Source organism: Plectrocnemia conspersa, unplaced genomic scaffold (assembly GCF_051122295.1).
Source record: "Plectrocnemia conspersa isolate PC_06_02 unplaced genomic scaffold, ASM5112229v1 ptg000009l, whole genome shotgun sequence".
In the NCBI taxonomy this organism is placed as follows: domain Eukaryota; kingdom Metazoa; phylum Arthropoda; class Insecta; order Trichoptera; family Polycentropodidae; genus Plectrocnemia; species Plectrocnemia conspersa.
Genome location: NW_028277173.1, coordinates 2,722,889 through 2,738,435, shown reverse-complemented (window position 1 = coordinate 2,738,435; position 15,547 = coordinate 2,722,889). Strand labels below are relative to the sequence as shown.

Below are 15,547 nucleotides of genomic sequence, written 5' to 3'. Positions count from 1 at the left end.
CATCGCTTTATATTATTACTTTTTATAATAACATTACGACTTACAATAAATGAAAATCGAATGAAGCACATAAACCAAATTTTGACCAATATAAGACCGCAAAAAAATAATTATCACTTCTCAGAAGTCAAAAATCCACGCGAAAAGCAATAAAATGCCATTCGATTACAAATTCTAGAGCGAAAATACAAATTAAATTTTATTATAAAATATATAATGTGTTTATAAACCGTAAAAGATTTTTGCTATTGATGAACTAGTGTAATCTTTATATAAATATTTAAAAATTAGAAAAGAATTAACGTTTCTTTCACTGATCTTGGCAAATGTAATTTGTACGACTTATCATTTAGATATAAACATAAGTTATCAATATAAGGTAAAAATATAACGTTAACATATCTTAAGAGACGACCCGTCCGAGAAGTTTAATGATCTGCACCCATGCGATTACTTCTGTGACTCATTTTTAAAAGCTTTCTTTTATAAAAATCCAAGGCATTTTATCTGCTTTATCTTCTTTTTATTTATTAGAAATAAGTATGTTATAAATGTCATTATGACCAAAAGATAAAACAGCCCAAGCCACCAATAAGTTAAACACTACTCTAGTGGTAACAATGAAAGCTTTCTTATGAAAGCGCTGTAAAGAGAACCGACACAGCAACACTACTTAAAAGAGTGTAAAAATTAGCGTACATTTTGTCTTTTTCTCTTGCATTATTTTACAAATATATTCCTGGAATGCTAATGGCAAATGCCCTCATCTGCTCTTCTCCTCAATGACGTCCTTGTGCTTTGAAATAAATTTTAGTACAATTCGACGTAAATATTCGATATTACCACAGCATGAAAACTAGAATACGTCAAAAGTTATGGTCAAATAAATTACTATTAAGACCAATGTTTCTATGGTGGTTTGTTTGACAGCTTGTTTACAAATAAACGATTCATTTTAAAAACGCACATTGCGATGACAAAAAGAGAAGAGTGTCGTTTGTGTCTATCAGGCAATCCAATTTACGACTTTTGTGACCCATCTTGTCCAGTTTTACCGTTGAAAGACGCCATCGAACAGATGTTTTCATTATGTGTAAGTTGCGCAAACAATTTACTTGTTGGGTTTAAAATGTAACCATTTTTATTCGATCTTTAGATATTAACGACGCGTTCAGGCGCTAGCTCGATGATATGCTTTAATTGTGTCAAGTTGGTCGAAGAATATTATGAGTTTTACACAAAAGTTCAAGAAAATCAACGGTTACTAAAACTGCGCAAGAATAAATTCAAACCATCGGCTAAGAGAAAATCTAATATAATTTCAACGATTGAATATGAATCGGAAAATGTTCGAAATACGTCAGAGTCTATCGATAATGAACAAAATGAATCTATAGATTGTAAAGAATTTTGCGAAGTAAACATAAGTAAAGAAATGTTGAGTAATAGAACTGATCTGCCAAAAAAATTAATTGAAAATGGCAAGTTTGTCATTAGAGGTTCGGCTTTGGAACGTGTTGCTAATACGTTTTTCAACATGGAATGCTCCTTGTGCTTAAACAAACCTAAATTTGATAGTCTCGCTAAGGTAAATATTTTATCTTCATATTATTGTTGAGCAATAAACTTATAATTTTTTATTATAGTTACTAGACCATTTTCCGGCCGAACATGGAAAAAAAGGTTTTGTGACATGTTGTGAAAAGAATTTGTTCCAAAAAAGTATAATTTATATGCACATGGCCAGACACTTGCAGCCGTCAGCTTTTGAGTATGTTTGTTCCTCTTGTTTATATACATTTGAATTAAGCTACTAATTATTATGTCTATTACAGATGTCCCATTTGCAAAAAAGAGTTCACTAGACTTGGCGCTTTAAAACCGCATCTCGAAATACATTTACCGGAATCGGAGAGATCGTATAAATGCGATGAGTGCGGGAGATGGTAGTGTATCGTAGAAGTAACAATTGTAAAATCATTAATAATAGATAACATAATAACAAATTTGACATTTTAGCTTTGCTAAAAAGCCTAGTTTAAACTATCACAAATTAACTCACATTCCAAAGGAGCAGAAGAAGTCTTATAGCTGCGAGTTGTGCTCTAAAATGTAAATAAATTAATCAAAGTGCTTTTTTGTCAATTATTTATATTATGAATTTAATTTTAGATTTACTTCCACGACTTCTTTGCTAACACACGTTACATTAGTACATTCTAAACCAAAGTATTTATGCTCCGAATGCGGAAAAAGCTTCAAATATCAGCAGAGTTTTTCCGATCATTTAGATACGCACGATCCTAACGGGTCTAAAAAAGTTCAATGCCAAATCTGTGGATCTATGTAAGTTTCAATATATTGAAAAAAGGTTTTCTCTATAACTTTGGTAACCTAATTATCTACAGATGTAAAAACAAGAAAACATTACAACTTCATAGTAGACGGCACAGCAGCGTACGATCAAAATGCTTACAATGCGATTATAGCACTCCTAGGAAGGCATCCTTAAAACAACACATGCTAGTTAAGCATTCAAATCATAAACCGTACATTTGCAATGTATGCGGAAAACGGTTCAAATTGAACATTATTTTAAGGGTAAGCCATTTTAGATCATTATATATTTTGCTAAATTATAAATATATAAAATATTTAGGATCACATGGCTCAACACACTGGTGAACGCAAATACTCCTGTCCCTTTTGTCCAAAGGAATTTGCATCATCAGGCAATTATTATTCACACCGTAAAAAGATGCATGGCGAAGAGCATAAAAGAGATAAGATGCTGAAACAAAGAAATGCTATTGTATGTTTTAAATAAAATATATCAATTACAATAAATTGTATTTATGTATTAAAAACAATATTATTTCTAGGTCGCTACAGAAACAAGTACAAATGAAAATTACTGCATTACTGAAGGAATTAATCATATGTTACTTAACAGTACTTTACCATTATCTTTATAATAGTGAATAATGTGATTTTAAAAATAAAGTATATGTTTTTTATATGTAGACAAAACACGTTATATATTTTTAATTGACTATAGAGGCTGATTTGGCGATTGTTTTTTTTTCGATATTGTTTGACCTCATATAATTATTCCTGAGTCCAAGTTAGTTAATGCTTCGGTTGCCAAAATCTGATATATAGGAGAATTTCCAGATCCGATTAAGAAAAAAAATAAGTATTGTTTAGTCACAAGGACTTGCATAAAGCTCATATATTTGTGACTTAATGAACAGAATTTTTCTACGTGTGATAAATAAACTAATTGAATATTTGAGTGAGAAAAATCTAAGCAAAAGATATGGTAAATAAAGTCGAATGACCTTCCCTAACTGAATCCACTTCCATCAAGAAGTTCGCTTTCGAATTGGAACAAATACGTAGTGTTAAATTAAATAGTGCCGGAGCATTAATTTTGTACTTCACTTGCTCGCATATTAAGTGATGAGATATAAAAGCGTGCAATTGGACGCTCAATTGTACAAACAAAATAAGCAATCAACCATAAACTGAAATCTCATTGCTTACTTTAAAGTTCCATTCCGTTACTATTTTTTTAGAATTACATCACTGCGGTTTTGTAATATTTTTTTGGCGTACGGATAGTGACGGGTGGTAATTATACACATATTGCGTCGCTATGGGCCCCCACAAAACATATTCTAAGAAAACAACAGGTTAGATTAGAATATTGTTGTGAAGAAGAGGAATGTTAAAATTTTTATCCCGTTTTAATTTATGTAAATAAAAAATTGTTAAGTAATATTTTCGAGTACATACTGTTGGGTTTTTCTTGAAATTTGTGCACTAAATCACCGTAACCACGGTAATTATATGGATAAAGGACATCGGCAGACAGCAAGAGGAACATCACTGGACTACGAGATCTACGAGGATCACCCACTGGACGTCATCCCTTCGCCAGTTTTTCCATCAGCGCTCAAAGAAAAACAATACTCATCCACAATAGTTTGCTGCACTTGTGTAATACAAATAAATTATTACCAGTTTCTGGCGTCTTTCTTTTTGGCCAGAAATATTTTTTGAAAATTTGCCGAATGCTGCAACAAATTATATTTAACATTTTTATTACTAAAATATTGTGTTAATTAAAAAAGCGTTCAATACTTTCCATTAAAATACAATTTGCCAAAAATTTGAATTTGAGAATAATAGCATCTACTTTATTTTGAAAAATATCAATATTTGTCTCTTGGAGGGAAGTGTTAAATTCATTTAAATACGCAAAAATATCTGCAAGATATGCTATTTCTGGAATCCAATTCGCTTTATTTAATTAAGTTATTGATATTGCTAAATTCCGTCTCAGTAGTTTTTCCCATAAATGTGGAAATTAAATGTTTTAGAATAATAATTAAATAAAAAATTGCAATGTTTACTCCTATTAAATCAGCATTATCATAATAAACGCAAGAAAGTGTCAATGAACCTCTTTTTTTTTCGTTACACTTCATATCTTGCACACCAAAATTTTTAATGCGCATGTGCAATGATACGATTTTCTGGCTTTCGAATGCAAATTATGTATGCGCATGCGCGTAAATTAAAGCGAAGCGAAATACGATGCGTTGGCAACACCCGCAGTCTGACAGCTGTCATCGTGATGAGTCGGTCGCATCTGCAGCAGGCCGAGGCGCGCCGCGAGGCGGAAGCGCCCCTCGAGCTCGAGTCGCAGTTCATTATGCGCATGCCGGAGGTAAGCGTCTCTCCGCTCTCGCCTCGTGCTATTTTTCTCCCTTCACATCTGATTCGTCTCTTCCGCAGGAGCCCGCCAAGGTTCTGAGGGAACTGCTGCGCTCAGGCGCCAACCTTCGCGACCGCTGCACGGTCCGGCTCGAGAACGACATGCGGTACGGCGAGGTGCGCGTCGACCACTGGTTGATGCACGCCAAAGTCATCGACCTGCCAACCGTCATCGAGTCGCTCAAGACTATTGACAACAAAAGCTTCTATAAGACGGCTGATATATGCCAGATGGTAAGTGATTGACGAATCGTGTCAAAATATACCAGAGTGACCAGACGACCTTCTTTAACATAAATTTCTGAAATGATTTTTCTTTAGCTCTTGCAAAAATTTATCCTCATTGAACAAAAATTTTCGAGATTTTAGTGTCTTGTGATATTTTCAAAATCTGGTCACATTATTAATATTTATACTTGACTGTCTATTTAATTTCCCCATTATAGATGATATGCAAGGAGGAAGCCGAACAACTGCCACCAGAAGATGAAAACGTTGCTAAGAATAAAAAGAAGGACCCATTTAAGGTAGAGAAGAAGTTTCTGTGGCCGCATGGAGTTACTCCGCCAGCTAAAAACGTCCGCAAGAGACGCTTCCGGAAGACGCTCAAGAAGAAGTACGCCGAGGCGCCCGAAATAGAGAAGGAGGTGAAGCGGTTGCTTAGAATCGACAATGACGCTGTCAGCGTCAAGTGGGAGGTGCTGAGCGAAGAGGAAGACCAGACGGCCAAGGGCGACAACCCCGGTGGCTCTGAACCGGGCGACGCGCCCGTCAAAAAGGAGAGAATTCCCAAGATTAAGCAAGAAAGCAGGACGCCCAAGCAGGAGCAGAGCGTCAAGAGCGAGCCTGCTGGCGAAGCTCCCGGTGCAGACGTTGGTAAGTTCCCCGTAAATTTATGCTTCATTACTATTGTTACTATATATTCTACTTTAGAAAGAGACATATTCGGCGGCGCTGTCAGCGACTCTGACGAAGAGCTCGGGTCTAATCTTAACGCTGAGCTCAATGACAATAGTCGACTGTCCGAGTACGACAGTCGCCTTTCTGATTCGGACTCGGCGCAGGACGGCCGTCAGCAGGACCGCCGCAACGATTTGCCTACTCAGTTCGCCTCTGATATGTTTCGGGGTGCGGGCGGCAGCAAGCGGAGCGATAGTCCCTCGGGGCGAACCGAAGCGAGCCGCCCTGCGGATCCGGGCCAGTATAGGAACCGTAGCAAAGGTGAGTTCGTTTATCTGAATCGCTTTTTTAGACAAGCGTTAACTTCCAATTGTCTTTCAGAGCACATACAGCAGCAGATCGAACAGCTACACCAGGAGCTGCAGTCGCTGCGGAGTCAAAGGGCCAAGAAAGAGCAAGAGGTGGCGTCCATGGAGAATCTCGCTTTGCGTCAGCGGTTTCAAGAGTTTCTGGACAACCTCACCCAGGATATCGTGTACAAAGAGATGGAGGTGAGACTTCGAAGACGACGCCGCTCTCGGTCGATCGTAGTTAACCTATTGATTTGTTTCAGTATCGAGAGTTGCAGAATACGCTGCGCCGAACCGATTGAGTATGACTTGCCTACCTTTTTTACTTTCTTTATTCAAATTTGTTGTAACAAAATAAAATATAATAATACAATAACGCTCTTATTATTTACAAATTCATGTCGTCAAGTCATGTTGAACATGAGTTTCAAATCCTCGATGGACAGCTTAGACGAATGTATGTTCTTAGCGCCAGTTAGCATGTTCTCGGCGAGTTCTAACTTCTTGTCTTGGATTTTTTTGATGCTGCTTTCAACGGTATCTGTGCAGACGAATCTGAAATCGAGTAAAAATTACAGAAGATTCTAACAAACGAAAATACCTGTTATTCGAGCCGCTCACTTATATATGTGGACAGGCTTGGTCTGGCCGAAGCGGTAAATTCTGTCCTGGGCCTGAGACTCGAGCTGCGGGTTCCAATGAAGGTCTATCAGCAGCAAGTGATTGCCTCCGACTAGATTAAGTCCGACTCCTCCAGCGCACAGAGAGAGCAGGAGCACCTGTAAGATGAGACTGATTGATTCGAGTCGTACGGTGATGGTGCAAATCTACGATTACCTTTACTCCAGATTTAGGATCGTTGAAACTGCGGACAATCTCTTGACGCGCAGGCACCGGCACTTTGCCGCTGAGCGTGGTTAATTTTACCCCCAAGGTTTTCAGATTGTTTTTGACAATCTCCAATACGCTCGTCCATTGACTAACCACTATCGCCTTGTCCGGCACGTTTAGCACATTCTCTTTCAAGCAATCGAGCACCGACTGAATCTTGGCGCTCCTCCTGCCCAAATCGAAGACCGGATTAGAGACGTGCAGAATGTTTCTAGCTCCTCTCTCGCTGCTCTGATCATATACAAAAGTCGTAAAGGACGTCTAATAGAATTCTAAATCAAATGAAAAAGTACCGTTCTGCGTTCCGGTTGAGGTTCGTATTCCTCCAAATTCAGTCTTGATATTTCGCCGAGCAGATCCATATCATCGGGACCGTCGGACTGCGCTGTCGAACCGTCCAAATCATCTCCGCACTGTTCGTCGTCCAGCATCGAGTTAACGAGTCCTGGGTGGCAGCAAATTTGACGTAGCCGAAGTAGCAACACAAGGATCTGATGAGACTTGATCTCTGTATTTTTGGGACCTGCGAAAGAAGTTGCAGCGTGAGAATGTGTCTATTCAAAAGTCTGATCTTTCAAAATGACTAACCACAAACGTTTAACATTAATTTGTGCATTCTCTCCACTGCTTCTCGGTTATCGCCGACGCCTTCCGCACCATGGTAATCGCCTCGTCTTTCTGAGCGCTGCTGTAGAAACTGACCGAACAGCGTCTTGGAAAACAGCAACACCTGTTGAAAGAAAATGACGTGATGATAAAATCGGATCACTACTAGTCTACAATTAGAGTACTTGAGAATACTCGTCTATTTTTTAAGTACTTGATAATCGTGTATTTTTTAAAATACTCGAGCGATATTCGTAAATTTTAAATGATGAAATATTTTTAAAAAATGTTAGATATTTAGCTTAAAATATGCTATAATATCTTCGTAACTTCTCCCTGTTGCGAGAAACCTTAAAGCTGCCATCAACCTTTCATGTGGGGAAATAGCTTTTCGCACAACGGTGTCTTCTTTTTTAATCATGGGAGTGACACTAGAGTGTGTTTCTTCGTTCATTCGTAAATAGTTAAAATAATCTTCTCGTTCCAACGTCAACACATATAATAAATTAACAGATATGAATTTGGATACAACTTCAGAAAATTAAATTAGTAATTAAAAAAATGTACTCAATGTACTTGCTTAAATGGAGGCTGCTGTGAAAGAATTGAGTTGCAACAGTGCTACACTTTTGACCAGGACTCAGCAACCTATGACCCGCGGGTCACTAAGTGATCCGTTTGATGATTTTAAGTGACTCATTTGAGTTCTGCAAATAGGTTTATTTTTTATATATGTACCAGTAGCGTGCGGTGACTTTTGAAACAGGGCATGTGGTCTATATTTATAAACTATATTTTTAAATTATTTTTTTTATTTAATGAACATATTATGTATTTATTTTATTCGACGCTCTTATATTGTCTTTCATTAATTAGTCTAAAAGTTTTTTTCGATTGATATTAATTGCAAGAGCTGACAATCTATTCTTACTTTGACTATTTCTAGTGAATGTTTTTATTCTTTTCATTGTAGAAAATGATCTTTCTACAAAAGCACTTGTCACCGGTATGGTAAAAATTATTTTTTTAAATTGAACACTTCCTTAAAATATTTTTTAGTTAATTTATAATAATCACATTATAAATGCAATTTATAGATTTTAAATGGAATTCTGGTGACGAATATATATAAATAAGTTCACTTTGCAACCTCATAAAATTAAAAAAGTTCCATACGAGCGTTGAAGTGATACAAAAAGTGGTACTGGAAAATTCTTTTCATATTCCTTAAAAGTCATGTTAAAAAGTGCCATTAATTATATATTATCAATAACTTTAAAACGATCGATAGTATTCATGAAAATTGTTTCAAGTATTTCGAAATATCGAGCTTTATACCTCAATTTCAGACCTATATTATCATCGTGATTTTTTTGTCTATGTAACTCTTCAATCCTGACATTGTCCCATAGCGAAACAAAATCATCTTTTTTGTTATTCAAAATTTCCACAATATATTTCATAATATATGTTGAATGTTTTTTTTTGCAAAATATCAAATAAAATATCGGCAGAACTAAGAATGAATATATTTTTGGAGGGTGTTGATTTCAATTCTTCACAAGAATCGGAGGATGTGCAAGATTGCACATTAATTGCATTCATCCGTTTTATAGCAATCTGTAACTTCATCAAAAAACATTTTCTTTAGCTTTTCCGAAATACTACTATCCTTAATTTGTTAAATATTTATTGGAATAAAATTGTCTTTAATATATTATGAATATAGCTTATAACAGACAATTACTTGAATATGGAACATTTAACTGTCCCGACGACCTTAATCTGAACAGTGAGACAAAATGTTGAAAAAAATTAGCTGTCCCGTAAATACATGTCCGGTAACCTATATAAGAGCATGCAGCTGCATGCTCTCCTCTCTCACTCGCACCCGTAACTTATCGTGTAAGCGAGCCAAAGGGAGAATATCTCACCACCTGATATGTACGTTCGTATTGCAAAAAATTGTATGAATATTTTCTAGTCCCCCCAACTAAACTAACCCGAATAGCACGCCCAAATCTAGTGTTATTGGGGGTCCACTGTACCTAACAATATAAATAATAGTGAAAACCGTCTTTTATTAATAAATAATATCAACTAAGATTATTAGCATTAAAAATATTTGATTATATTAAAGATAATGTATACATCGAATTGAAGTTCGCTTAAATTTAGAAATTGTGCCGTGCATTTTATTTTACACACAGAGATGCTTGTATCTCAGAGGGAACGTTGCTCACTACTATGACTCACCTTTTTATACACATTCATCTCCTCCCTAGACAGGACCACGTCGATTTGGCGAACAGTCTTCGCAGGCAGTTTCATCAGACTGTCGTCGTTCTGCAGCTGCTCTTTAGTCCTGCGCAGCAAGAGGGTCTTGAGAACGGCCGTCAAACGTTCCTGTCCGCCGGTGGATTTGTTGTCGATCCACTTCTTCCAAACCTAGTGAAAGGAAAATGAATGCATTGTTCGAAACATTATCGTTATAGGGAAAGCGAAGTACTTACGACGATTTCATCAAAGGGGGAACAGCGCAAGAACTTGAGCAACGAAAACAAATCGAGATCTTTGTTCTGCACGGGGGTTCCCGTCAAGCACCAGCGCGTGCGAGCAGCCAGCGCGACTGCAGCTTGAGAAGTCAGCGATTTGTGGTTGCGAACCACGTGCGCTTCGTCTAGGATCACCCTTCGCCATCGCATCCTCATCGACACTCCTTGCTGTGTGAGAATTAGTTTCACATTGATCATAATAAGTAACAAAAGTGCATATCGAGAACAGTTACCTTTTGAAAATCTCGCTGAATTATATTATAAGTGGTCACTACCACGTCGGCGCTCCCCAGGCGGTGGGCTTTAGTCTCTCTGTTGGCGCCGTGGTGGACGATAACTTTGAGAACGCCCTTCTTACAATGCTTTTTGATCTCTTCGGACCATTGGTTGAGCAGAGAAGCGGGACACACCACAAGAGTGCCGCCGTGGATCACTGAAAATTAAATTTAAAATTTAAACATTCCGAGAGATAGTCGCCGATTGCGAGAATGAATCGCTCACGTTTTCCATTTTTTCCGCACCACTCGTCGTTTTCGATGTCGTCGTCCGTGTCCAAGTCTCTCTCCTTGGCACTCAAAACAAGGGATATCATCGTGAGGGTTTTTCCCAAGCCCATGTCGTCGGCTGAAATGCAATCCAGCGTCGTTTACGAACATAAGTCGAAATATGAGAACGAACAATGTGTACCTAATATTCCGCCGCGCGGCAGCTCCGTCTCCCTCCACGTCAACCAGGCGAGGGCTTGCAGCTGATGAGGCATGAGTTCGGCGACGAGGCCTATCGGCGGATCCGCTCGCGTATCCTCAGACGGCCGGGTTCCCATCGACGAATGCAACGCGTGCAGCCTCTCCAACGTGAGAGCCCTCTGGACCATATGAGTGTTCATCGCCTGAGCGCCCAGCATCCGCGGTTTGACGGCGTCGCTCCCCTCTTTCAATTCGTCCCAAGCGACAAAGCCGTCGTTCTTCACCTGCAGAACTGTCGGAGCGGCTAAAAGTAAACGTACATAAGAATCGATTTTACATATGACAATCCGAGTATCCGAACTCACAGGGTTCCACCACCATGTTAGACACTGTCTCCTGCTGCCTCTTTATTTCGGCTTGCAAGTCTACGAGCCGCTTGCCTAGTTTGGCGCCTCCGTCCGGAAGCGTCACGACATTCATGGTCTGCAATAGAGTCTGACGACGAAAAGGATAAGTCACAAGTGTAAAAGAAAGGGGTCAAAGATAGGCGCTCACTTTGATCTTGGACAAGTCTTGCCGCAGTTCCTCTAGCTTTTTGAGCTCGTTTCGCTTCGTCTGCTCGGAGACATACTTTACTCCGCTGTTGGGGTAAGTTTTATCAATTCCTTCCCTTTTCACGCTCGCGGGGGGTACGATTCTTCGGGGTTCGCTTCGAGGCTAAAAATAAAAAGTCAAGGAAGTCACTCTCTGACGGTCTAAGAATAGTATCGGCATAATCACCGTTTTCGGCGACAACATGATGACGTCAGCGTCCTCGTCGCTGCTCAAGTCGACGATCGACATGTCGCAGGCGCCGTCGCCATTGCGCTCGCCGCCTCTGTCGTCCAAGTCAATGACGGACATGTCCAATTGAGTCAGATCAACGTTGGCTGTGATCAACGGTGAAGGAATCCGCAATTCGACATGCGGATTTGGCGCCATATCCGAGACGCTCACATCAGGCGAAGAATCGCTTTTCTAAAAAGTACAGTGGAATTTCGACTTACGACTTTTTCAAGATAAAAACAAACGAACAAAAAAATGTACTTCGTAACTTAATCACTAATTTAGATGCCGTATATTACATTAAAAAACTGAAATGACATCCCTGTAATGTTTGTTTATAATAAATTGTTAATTTTTTTATTTATGTACATAATATTACATGTTTCTGATATTTGTTACATTTTTATTTGAATTTATAGAAAGGGGGGGGGGGGGATTTAAAGTTCTGCCATTGCTTCTACTCTATTTTATTGATGACTGACTGAAGTTATAAGAAATAAAAGTGTTACGATACCTGTCCCTCGTTGTCCGATTCGATGAAGTCGGACTCACTAGAGCCGTCGTCGGAGCGTTTAACTCCGAATATGCTGAGCCTTGTGGCGGCCGAGAGGACTCTCTCTCCTCCGACGTCGTTGTCGTTGTCGTCGTCGTCCTCCGAGTCAGACAATATCTTGTTGGCAGCCGCTCTCCTAGTTCTCCCCGGCATCGAGATGACGAAGGATTCGTCTGCGCGAATTGGGACACAATCAAATAACAGCGGATTCTAAGTAGAAGAAAACTTTCGACTCGACTCACCTTCGGAATCATCGGAATCTTCGTCGGAGTCCGCCACGATCACGTGGGGCAGAGTGCGCGACTTCATCGCGACGTCGAAGGAGCCCTCGCTGTCCTCTATTGCTTCCGCGGCAGAGCAGTCCGAGGATTCGCTCGCGGAGCGATACGCGACGAAAGAAACGTCCATTTTGAACGGACGGCCGATTTGAATTTGCAAGGTGTTGCCAGCGCTCAAAATTCTACGTCAGATGATCTAATAAAAATACCAATTCTAGTACATCCTATTAACTGTCGATATTTTTAATCACGTTATGCCTTTTCCTCATTGTTTATGCACGCACGCAAACGTATTTCCTACTCATACCCGATGACATCAAGCACGTGCGGCCTCTCAAATGTTTTCTTTATTACTTAATTACTTAAAATAAAATATACTAAATTACTTAAAATAAAATATACTAAATTACTTAAAATAAAATATACATTTATAAACATATAACATTAAAAAATTACTTTATGCACTTGACACACAGCTGTGTGATAAATACAACACGATATACGCGTAATTTTATTAGCAGAACAAAAGTTACACGTACGCCTTCGTCCAATATTATGTATGAAGATGTAAGAAGTCCTTTAGGGGCAAAAGTTTTCCTAAATAATTTTATCGCTTACTTTTGCGGTTTATGCAAATAAACGTCTTCTGTCGTTTAATTACAATTTTTTATTACATCTACGGATAGGAGGCGCTTAAATATTTTCGACGGCATCGATCGTTGATTCGCCACTCAGAATATTTATAGATCCTTATCTTATAGGCATTGAAAGCCATAATAGCAATGCTCTCGCTATGTTACTCGTACTTGTGCATCTCGCTCGCACACGTATAAGCTAATCCGTGCAAGATAAAATGAGATATACTCACCCATCTCTCTCCTGCGAAATTTTCTGACAAAGCGGTATAGCAATGGAGTGTGAAAGTTAATTCCCGATTCTTTTACCTTGCTCGATAATTTGACGTATTTGGACCAAATGTTAGTTGCTAGCTATCATATCAGTTCGGCACTTGCAAATCGGTATAATACATTTTATTATTCCCGTTCCACTGATACTAACCTTCTATCTTTCACCAAAACCATGACAAAATCTCTCGATTCGGGAATTCAAGTGGACGTCGTATATACAGATTTGGAGACGGGCTTCGACAAGTTTCGTCATTGGTTAATATTAAAAAAAATGTCGGACCATGGTTGCTCGGATGATTTAACTCGGCTATTCTCGAGTTATTTAAGCATTTTCTCGGTCCCGTTCGCCATCAGTTTATTCCTATGATCTCGGTGGAAACATTTTGGATAGAAAAACTTCTATCCAAAAACACTTTTGATAGCAAGTGGAGATCTCTCTACACGTACACGACATCTGTGATAAATCTTCCAAGACGCTCGGTTTTGGTATGAGGAACGCATTTCACTTTGACGATCCGTCAGTCATTCTCATTTATGACACTTAAGTTCGTAGCATTCTGGAATTGGGATCTCAAATTTGGGATCCCCGAATAACCGAATACCCCATTTTAGTAATAAAAAAAAAGTTTGGAAAAGGTTCTTAGGATACCTTTATAAAAGGATATTTGGTTATTATCCGTTCTTCTATCGCAGTGCCTTTCTTTTAGGAAAGTTGGGATACTATTCGCTGAGTTCTCGCAGAAAGTTTTATGTCGCTAAGCATTTCTGCTGCGCTGTCGACATCAAACTATTCTCGAGAAATTCCAGTTTTCGGTTCCAGAACGTTTTCGGGTATCACGATCGCGTCCTCTTTTGATGTCCGTTAGGGCTAAGATGTCCGCACTTGCTGACTCGCCTGTGGCTGTCACCATCCGGCTCCTTAATATTCTGATATTGCACATTGACCTGTTTAATGTCAGATACGGTGAGCTGGTCTGGTTCGTATCGATTAATTTTAATATTTTATGATTTTTTTAATTATTATTGTTTCTTTTTACGTATTATTTTAGTTATATATTTTTTATGTGATTTGAAATAATACAATGTATTAGTTTCGAGCATCGTGACGCATTGGAGCAACCTGTTAGGTCACGATGGTCTTAATGTAATTTAAATAAATAAATATATTTTCATTTTTTTATTACAAATGTGTCATGTTGGCCATTATACAAACAGTAATAAACATTAAAAAAACAGTTATGGTGTACATCTAAAATATATGAACACCATCCTACATATTTTTTCCAGCTCCTAAAAACTAACGCTAAAAACATCCTTATGTTTGACAAGCTCGTTGAGAAGCTGGATGGCTCATGCAAGAGGAACGTTATCAAGCACTGACGTCCTGAACGCAACGGGTAAGAATAAGTAACGCGATCGTGACTCTCTAGGCACTCTAAAGTTCGCAGCTGAAAGTCACCGAGCATTGACGTATTATCGCCTCTTAGCAACTTTAAAAAGTGCTTCATTGAGTACACGCTACGCCGAGAATGCAATAATTTGTATCCCAATGCTCCTAAGAAAAATACGGATACAACCCGTAGAGATATCTCAGATTTTTTCTTTGAATTCTCTCCAACAACTAATAATTATTCGCTTCATCTGGATTCCAAACAAGACGCTACGAACTAGCGTGTCGAGTAGAAAGCGAATAGCCAATAAATTATTGAAGTGACACGCGCTCCGCATAACGAAGCCGAGCATCCTCTTTGCTGATGTTCATAAAATATATACATCCCTACTCAAACCTCACTCCTAAGTCTTCGATGGAAGTATTTCTGCTTAAAGCACTTTCGTCTAATCTGTAAGAGAATTCCACTGGACAAGAGAATATAACTTGCACCGGACAAGAGAATATACACTGCGACTTAAGGTCTCTCTATAAATAGAGTGAATCCGAATTTGTGTGACTACTCCGAAACATGCTCAAATCATCAGCATATAATACATATTTCGAGTTATTAATTGTCGTATGTATGTCGTTAATAAAGAACAAAAAAAGCAGAGGCCCAGATTGGATTCCTGCGGTACTCCAGAATGAGCGAAATACTTATTGGAGTGACAATTGGCATAACTCACAGATCAACGATGGCGAAAAAAACTAACAAGACCGTTCAAAAAACCGAAGTTGCTTAATTTTCAAAGAAGTATCTTATAATAACTTTGTCGAATGC

The 15,547-nt window shown here is 38.6% G+C and overlaps 3 protein-coding genes across 5 annotated transcripts; 2 read left to right on the top strand and 1 right to left on the bottom strand.

Moving 5' to 3' along the window:
* Positions 1-908: 908 nt before the first annotated feature.
* LOC148231552 (uncharacterized) lies at positions 909-3,030 on the top strand. Its single transcript, XM_088192862.1, has 9 exons — positions 909-1,093; positions 1,157-1,588; positions 1,647-1,771; positions 1,836-1,946; positions 2,020-2,112; positions 2,173-2,346; positions 2,409-2,601; positions 2,660-2,812; positions 2,883-3,030. The coding sequence occupies exons 1-9, from the start codon at positions 974-976 to the stop codon at positions 2,973-2,975; spliced, it is 1,494 nt and encodes a 497-aa protein (XP_088048988.1). The 5' UTR covers positions 909-973; the 3' UTR covers positions 2,976-3,030.
* Positions 3,031-4,621: 1,591 nt separating this feature from the next.
* Positions 4,622-6,405, top strand: Taf7 (TATA-box binding protein associated factor 7). Its single transcript, XM_088192871.1, has 6 exons — positions 4,622-4,735; positions 4,804-5,016; positions 5,229-5,658; positions 5,716-6,003; positions 6,064-6,233; positions 6,296-6,405. The coding sequence occupies exons 1-6, from the start codon at positions 4,643-4,645 to the stop codon at positions 6,332-6,334; spliced, it is 1,233 nt and encodes a 410-aa protein (XP_088048997.1). The 5' UTR covers positions 4,622-4,642; the 3' UTR covers positions 6,335-6,405.
* lds (transcription termination factor lodestar) lies at positions 6,395-12,744 on the bottom strand. Of its 3 annotated transcripts, none has more exons than XR_015810757.1 (15): positions 12,391-12,629; positions 12,110-12,321; positions 11,551-11,787; positions 11,326-11,487; positions 11,136-11,265; positions 10,772-11,074; positions 10,586-10,708; positions 10,318-10,517; positions 10,043-10,252; positions 9,786-9,977; positions 7,512-7,653; positions 7,217-7,446; positions 6,870-7,154; positions 6,654-6,824; positions 6,395-6,587 (listed from the first exon to the last, which is right to left on the bottom strand). XR_015810757.1 is itself a non-coding variant. In XM_088192838.1 (15 exons), the coding sequence occupies exons 1-15, from the start codon at positions 12,554-12,556 to the stop codon at positions 6,437-6,439; spliced, it is 2,901 nt and encodes a 966-aa protein (XP_088048964.1). In that variant the 5' UTR covers positions 12,557-12,744; the 3' UTR covers positions 6,395-6,436. The 3 variants fall into 3 exon arrangements, 1 of the variants encoding a protein (XP_088048964.1); XR_015810758.1 differs by having other exon boundaries at positions 6,654-6,811; positions 6,870-7,149; XM_088192838.1 differs by having other exon boundaries at positions 6,654-6,811; positions 12,391-12,744.
* Positions 12,745-15,547: the final 2,803 nt, after the last annotated feature.

What these genes read in the sequence shown, in the direction of transcription:
- LOC148231552 (XM_088192862.1), top strand. Translation starts at nt 974, where the DNA reads ATGACAAAAAGAGAAGAGTGTCGTTTGTGTCTATCAGGCAATCCAATT. An exon ending in TGCGAGTTGTGCTCTAAAAT is followed by an intron (nt 2,113 to 2,172) that starts GTAAATAAATTA and finishes ATTTAATTTTAG; the next exon opens with ATTTACTTCCACGACTTCTT. An exon ending in TGCCAAATCTGTGGATCTAT is followed by an intron (nt 2,347 to 2,408) that starts GTAAGTTTCAAT and finishes AATTATCTACAG; the next exon opens with ATGTAAAAACAAGAAAACAT.
- Taf7 (XM_088192871.1), top strand. Translation starts at nt 4,643, where the DNA reads ATGAGTCGGTCGCATCTGCAGCAGGCCGAGGCGCGCCGCGAGGCGGAA. An exon ending in TCATTATGCGCATGCCGGAG is followed by an intron (nt 4,736 to 4,803) that starts GTAAGCGTCTCT and finishes TCTCTTCCGCAG; the next exon opens with GAGCCCGCCAAGGTTCTGAG. An exon ending in CGGCTGATATATGCCAGATG is followed by an intron (nt 5,017 to 5,228) that starts GTAAGTGATTGA and finishes TCCCCATTATAG; the next exon opens with ATGATATGCAAGGAGGAAGC.
- lds (XM_088192838.1), bottom strand. Translation starts at nt 12,556, where the DNA reads ATGGACGTTTCTTTCGTCGCGTATCGCTCCGCGAGCGAATCCTCGGAC. An exon ending in GCCGCGCGGCGGAATATTAG is followed by an intron (nt 10,709 to 10,771) that starts GTACACATTGTT and finishes ATTGCATTTCAG; the next exon opens with CCGACGACATGGGCTTGGGA. An exon ending in TTCAGCGAGATTTTCAAAAG is followed by an intron (nt 10,253 to 10,317) that starts GTAACTGTTCTC and finishes ATTCTCACACAG; the next exon opens with CAAGGAGTGTCGATGAGGAT.